The sequence below is a fragment of the Stylophora pistillata genome, chromosome 8 (assembly GCF_964205215.1).
Source record: "Stylophora pistillata chromosome 8, jaStyPist1.2, whole genome shotgun sequence".
Classification (NCBI taxonomy): domain Eukaryota; kingdom Metazoa; phylum Cnidaria; class Anthozoa; order Scleractinia; family Pocilloporidae; genus Stylophora; species Stylophora pistillata.
This window is the reverse complement of record NC_142526.1, coordinates 34,508,277-34,515,407: the sequence shown is the minus strand read 5'-3', so window position 1 is coordinate 34,515,407 and position 7,131 is coordinate 34,508,277. Positions and strand designations below refer to the sequence as shown.

General features: G+C 36.0%; 1 protein-coding gene across 1 annotated transcript; it reads left to right on the top strand.

Annotated features, from left to right (window-relative positions):
• Positions 1-47: 47 nt before the first annotated feature.
• On the top strand, positions 48-1,185 carry LOC148725981 (uncharacterized). The gene is made up of 3 exons (XM_088730133.1): positions 48-181; positions 304-462; positions 869-1,185. The coding sequence occupies exons 1-3, from the start codon at positions 164-166 to the stop codon at positions 1,112-1,114; spliced, it is 423 nt and encodes a 140-aa protein (XP_088586259.1). The 5' UTR covers positions 48-163; the 3' UTR covers positions 1,115-1,185.
• The last annotated feature ends 5,946 nt before the right edge of the window (positions 1,186-7,131 follow it).

Genomic DNA, 7,131 nt, shown 5'->3' with positions numbered 1-7,131 from the left:
TTCCATCTTGTCTGAATAGTGTTTTTCTAAAGCTTGTTTATTTTGATGTATTCTTTAAGCAAACCATATCCTCCCTCCCCCACAGGTGAGACAAGGTCCGTTTTTGCTCGAACCCAGGTCGTTGCTCTTATATGGACTTACCGCAGATTGGTCTTGGGTTCAAATGGCGCGGGAACTCCAGGTACACAGTCCTTCTGCATTTCTCTTTCTGTCTTGGCTTCCCCATGATTCAGCAAAGTTTCTTAACGCAATACTTGGAATAAGCACTTCGAGTCTAACGCTACTGAACATTTTTTTTTTCAGGAAAAACATTCAGTGGAGATGCCATCTTGTTTGCGTGAGTTCTTTGAACAAACAAGCACTGAACAGCCAGACAAATGGTTTGCAAACAACGCTCGTTTTTCGACGAAATCGCGCAAATCGATACTGTCATTCAATGGCATGGACCTTCCACCACCTCTGGTAGGATTTTGAGTGCTATAGTCGTTATAGAAAGAAAACATTTGGAGCCGTAAACCTCAAATCCGATTTACTTTCTGTTGCGAGCTTAAATGTTGACACAATGTTTTGGCGTCATCGCCAAATAAATTTAGTTTGTAAATACAGATGTACTCGTATTCTGTTTTCCTTAGCTCTCTCCATGCTCTTTTGAATCGGTAATCGCACCGAAACTCACCACTCGCTCCTGCACTCGGATGTTGTAGATGCAGTTTTATGCTTAAATTTGTTTCCTTAATCAAATTTTAAACAATTCTCCACAGTACACAAGTTATAAACAGCAGCCTTTCAGTTTTAAAATTAAACATGTCTAATTATGTATTAGTGAGTATTATTTGAATTATTATTTCTTTAAATTGATGTTTTTTAGCTTACAGAGAAAGAACGAGCTGAAATGCGTCAGTATAGAAGAGAGGCAGTCAAATGTGAAGCCAAAATGTTTGAAAGAAGAACAGAGAGGTACTCAGATCTACTCTTACAAGTCATGTCTGTCACAGATAGGATTCAGGTGAGATATATGACAAAAAAAACTAGCTCTTTAACCGTAAGGAAAACATTGCTAACAAATACAGAATATAGAGCATATTCCCTGAAAGAGGTAGTTTCTAATTTATAACAATTTACTGCAATAATCATTCTTGTGATGAAGTCACTTTTCAAAGGAAACAAAAAGAATCAACTGCAGACTGTTACTTTTAATCAGTATTTTAATGAGGATAATGATTGTTTTGTTTTTTAAGAAACAAAGGGATTTGAAGAAGTCAACTGAAGCTCAATTTGATGATCAAGATTTGAGAAAGAGGACACATACTACTGAAAACGATGAGACAGGAAGCCGAACTTTACATCTCGATAATATGCAATCTACTTTATTTGAAACCAACTTTGACAGAAGATATTCCTGGGATGCTAGTTCTGGTAATGAAAGAAATTCAAAACGATTACAGTTCGATTCATCACTGCGAGATTGGACTGAAAGCAGCATTTATAATGAGCAACCAAGCAGAGTGAACAGCCAAATGGATTATTTATCAGAATCTACAAATACTAACTCTACAAATCAAAGAGAAACATACAAATACCATGGCCAGCTGCCAAGAAATGGGAATTCCAGAGAAGAAGTTACAAGTTTGCATAGAGAATTTGCAAGAAAAGATTTCCCATTTAGCTCTACCCAAAATGAGGAAACCTTTGAGTTCAAAAGACCATTTCCAAAACTCTATGTTACTTCTAATGGATTGAGTTATCCTGAAGATGAATCAGACATTACTTTGCGAGGCTCCACTGCATTGTTTCCAGAGAAGAGTGGGCAAGTGTCTGATTCACTTGCATCTACTGTTTTGTCTGTGGCAGCCTCGGGTGAGATTTTAAGGGAATTATTTTTAATTGCTTTTCCCCTTTTTGTCATAAAGCTAATTTACTTAAACTACTACATGTGCTGCTGTTATGTGTTTTCAATTTTGTAAGGCATGGCATCTATGATTTGATAAGAAAGTGTTCAACAATGTTGCATTTTCAGAAACAGTGTGAATATTATAACTTCATATCAACTTAAACATTTCTTTTAAGAATTGTATTATAACCTATGCAGTTACCTCTTATGGTGACATTACTTAGAGGACTGTAAAAACTTAATGAATAAAGGCTGATAGTTTCTAAAGAAACTGTTTGGGGCTGCGTCGGTGGGGGTAACGAAATAATTTGAAGATATCAACAAAGTTGAAATGGTAAATTGGCCACTGTTACAATTATAAAAGCTGACGTTTCGACCGTTAGTCCTTAGTCGGAGCAAATAGGGGAATTGTGGGTTGTGTGTGTGAATTAGTATTAAATAAATTATGACAATTATCACAATATTGATAAAGTTGGTGGCTGTGCCAGAGTGTTCGCTCAGAGTACCATGTGCTCCTGTAGAGGGTAACAGCAACAGTAAAAAAAAAATAGATGTTTATCTAATAAAGAAAAAACTAAAATTGGAATAGTTAAATACATTTTTTTTAAATTATTGGACGTAATTTTTTCATCCATGAGTACAGTAAGTAATGTAAGTCAAACAACAATTCATTAAATTTTTAAGTCAGAGGATTATTGTTAGTATTATTTTACTCTATAGATTACAGTGCCACAGCTATACGATCATCTTTTATAGAATCTCAGCCCACAAGATCTTCCATTAAACAGAGTAGAGATTTAACGGCTAAGAGCATTGGATTCCATGACAAAAACTCTGAAGACCAGACAGGGTTGCCATCCACAAGGCAAATAACAAACCGTCAGACTGACTCAAAGACAGTTTCAGAAAAACAAGAGTCTGAGAAACAAAAAGCTAGAAATATAACAGTTGTCCAAGACCAAGATAAAACTCTGGCAAATTTGGAAAAACTGAGACAAAAACTGCTTGAGGAGAAACAAAAGCAACTAGATGCTCTGAGGCAACAGGAGCTGAAAAGGCTCCGAAAACAAAAAAGGGGACAAGGAATTGATTTTGAGCATACCCATGCTTCATTTTATAGCCACAGCCAACACCCTTCAACAGGGAGACGACAGTCTAGTTCTGTACCTTTGACAAAGCAATCAGACTTGACACAGGCACTCCTTGAGGAATCAGAAAAAGATACAGTTACTGACAGATCATCTGCGGATTATCACAGACCAGGAAAAGCACCCCTGCGTAGACCTATTTCAATGCATCCAGGTGAAATGTACTCTATTTTGGAGCTAAGTGGAGAGAATCTTGATTTTGATAACCGCGATGAAGACAATGTTGAACCTGAATCATCTTCTGATAAAGAGAACCATGTTGGAGAGGAAGCTTTAAGAGGAAACAGACACAACACTGTTGCTGAGAATATTCTTGGTGGTGTTACGGTTAGAAGAAAAAGTGAGCAGAAACACATGAATCCTTTCATTACACAGATGGATCCCAAGATCTTCCCACAAGAAGTGGATGATAGGGTATTGTTAACTTCTATATTGGACATATCAACTGTGATATTTAAACTTGATGACAATTCCATTTCAAGATACCCAGGGCTGCAAATAACGGCCGGTCAATGGACAATGTCTGGTCAAAATTGGGTACTGATCGGACAAATCCTTGGTTTGCCGGACATCTTGTCCGGTCCTTTACCGACTCGTTCAAAGAAATTTTTAATTTTTAACCATTTGCTAATCACAAGGGACACAGTCATGTTTCCAAAAGAAAAAAAAACCAATATAAAAGTAGACAAATTAGTGGTTGAGAAATTCCCGGCAGTTGGAAATTTCCGCGATGTCATCAAGTCCTGTCGCGACCGCAAATCACCATGTCTGCCGTTATTTTATTTACTTTATTTAAGTGTTTCCAGTTAGTAGAGGGTTTTACCTTTGGCTAGATACCATCATTTACTCTTCAATAAAGTGATTGATTGTTTGATCGATTGAATGATCAGAAAGCACCCTCACGAAGAATAATCTTGTTGCATCGAGAATACTCCAAGTAGCATTTGTTGCAAAGTGCAAAAAGCGAGCAAAAGGCCCAAAACCTGGAGATTCCGACTACTCTTTTACTCTAAAAAAAAATTAACAACTGTAACTTTAAAAAAAAGGGCTTTGAGTGTAATTATTAATTATAAGTGATTTTGCCAGATGTAAAGTAAAACGGACAATTGCGGTTTTATCTTGCATAACCATTCCACGTACTCAATGCAAGGCTGCTTCTGCAGTAAAGAGTAGTAAAATTATTGACTTGTAATTTTTATTGTCAGACCGACTTGGATTCAGTTGTTTTTTAGTTGTAAAAGGATTACTGTGCAATCTGGGTTCACTATCACAAGAGTTCGGACTGTTAAAATTTGACCGGCCAAAAACGGGTAGTGTCCGAGCAAAAGCATGTTTGACCGGACAACGTGACCGGCGACTGTCCATTAGTTATTTGCAGCCTTGATACCTGTAGTTGAGTCATCTTTAGTTAATGGAGTGGTTGTCTATGTATTATTGTGTCTGCTCATTTGCTGAAATTTCAACCATCTTGCCTTGTTTGCACTAGATATTTGTTGCACCTCTTTTGGTTTTGTTTCTTCATTTTGGCATTCTTTTGATCTTAATGCTTTGGAAAAATGTTCTTACCAAGACTTAATAATTCTGCTCTGTGGAAGTGAGGCTAGGGTGAAATCTGCTTTACTTTATGGAAAATTCCAGTTCTCCAATTTTTCTATATCACTTTGAGATTTTAATCATCTCCCAAAGAATTGAGTCCAGTCAGTTTATTTTCATATGATAAATTCTTTCTGTACAATATCTGGGAGGAATCAATTTTGTAGAGTCACTTTGGGTCTCAGACAGTTTGTATTACATTCCTTAGTTTGTGTACAATGGAAGGGATAAATTTGCCAAACTCTCAGCCCATGCCAAAGGATTTCTAACAAGATTGTTGATGACAACTGACAAAGTACAAGGCCTGATAAAGACAGTCAAGGTAAGGAAGCTTTTTTAAGAACTTGTACTTTATTTTTAAATGGGAAAGCATGACAATGAGTACAATCAACTCAGCACAATTATTAGTAGTATATTAACATCAGCTTTGCTTTTACAGGACACCAGAGATGTCTTGGAAGATATATGTAAAGAAGAGACACAGTCTGTCCAGGAAAAGATGCTCAAAGAGAATGTTGAGGGCCATGTATGTTTCACTTCAACTGAATTAATTGACAAATTTTGGGGAGATTTCCCTGGCCATCTCATTGTGGGCACTTATGTTTGAGTTCCAATTGAGTGAACTACTTTTCTGCCCCCTCTTTTTGCTTCCATGATTAAAGTTCTGGTTTGGAAAGTCTTTTTGAAAATGAAAACTACCTTTCCTTTATTATAGCTAAGGATAGCAAGAGGTAGTCTACATGACGTGTTCTTTAAGATATCTGTGAAGGAGAGAATGTCCTACATAGCCCATTCCAGGGAACTAGCAAGAACTAAAGAAGCTAAGTGTAGAAACACCAGGGTTAGTGAGAACTGTTTAAAGCATTTTTCTTATTTGTTGATGCAGTGAAACCTTATGACAATGATAGTCTTAATTATTAACAGAACTCCCTTGCGAGTGTGAAGTTGGAGAAGGTGGAGTATTTGAACAAGTGGCATGATGCATTTGGAGTTGAACAAGATAGATTGGCTTTTAACTGAATAACAGCTTATAACAAATTTAGGAAAAAAATTGTCTTGTATGCTGTTCTCAGTTTTTTTACAGCTCTTTATTGATAAGAAAATGGAAGTGAAGTGGTCCTTCCCTATTTTATCATCCACTTTCACTGAAGCATTGGTTTAATCTTACAAACCTGTATTAACAAATCATATTTTCTTCATTTTTTGACATAATCAGAGCTGGATAGGTCAATCAAAACTATCTGCTGTCACTTTACGGGCAATACAGAGAAGACAGGAAGGATTGGACAGGTATCCTTACCATGATTATAGAATTATTTTGATTGAGAATTCAAATAACATTGCCATTTTAAAGACAACATTGTTTTTGTCTAATTGTTTATAGTCCTTAATTTTTTAATTTCAAGCTCTGTGACACAAACTGCCAATTCAGAGGTGAAGCCAAAACCTGAACCAAAGGAAGAGAAGAAGAGAAAAACTTGGAACATTAGGTTAGTTTGTGTGGGAGCAATTGGCAAACGTATAGTTCTCTTTAAATATTATGTTAAAACTTGATTTTCTTGGGCATGCATCTGAATTTTTTCTGTAGGTATGATGTAGCCAGAACAGTAGCAGTAATGATTAACTAAGTGCTTGTGGCCATTCTGAGGTGGCATAAAACTCAAGGTAGCATTCACTGATAATGACTTCAATGCGTCATTTACCAACTTTAATGTGTTTGAATGTGCACAGGGTTCTAAAACCACAGCAAGGACACACTTCTCCACCTCTACCGGACAGAACAAGGTATCTTTAATAATTTTTTTTCTAACCAGAATCATTTTGCAAATGCACACACACCGTAGACTCATTAATTTGCTGTTTCTCACGGGTCAGTTACTCTGTTATCAGTTAACTCTCCTGATAAGGCAGTGAAATTCTGGGGATATTTCTTGTTTTCTTTATTTTCTGAGTTTGATTGATAAAATGTTTTGTTTAAAAACTTTATATAGTGTTAGTTTGGTCAGTGATTAGTCTGTTTGATCAAGACTGGTTTCATTTGCTTTTTGAATCTTTTCTGTATAATCTCTAAATTCATCTGTTTTCTCAGGTTTGTGTTCAGAAATGCAGATTGTAGGTTTCATATCTGGGAAATCAATATGATTTGCTATTTACATTTTGTGGTGCTCAAGGTTTTGAATATCCAAGATATATTAATCGTTGTCAAATAACTGAAACTAAGCTATCATTTATTGCACAGATATACCCATAAAAAACTAAAGTTTATTTATTAAACTGATAGACTACTCTTTTTTACATGCTTTCCAGTGTAATAACTCAGTTGGGATGCTAGGAGAAACTAAAAAAGTTTGAAAATCACTCATCTAGCCTTGAATAAGGGAAAGAGATAGATGACCTCAAAGTTTTTTTCCTAATCCATTTTCTCTTTTTTTTAATAATAATAATAATAATAACTTTTATTTATATAGCGCTCATATCCTGAGCTCATGGCGCTTTCCA

What these genes read in the sequence shown, in the direction of transcription:
- LOC148725981 (XM_088730133.1), top strand. An exon ending in TGGACCTTCCACCACCTCTG is followed by an intron (nt 463 to 868) that starts GTAGGATTTTGA and finishes GATGTTTTTTAG; the next exon opens with CTTACAGAGAAAGAACGAGC.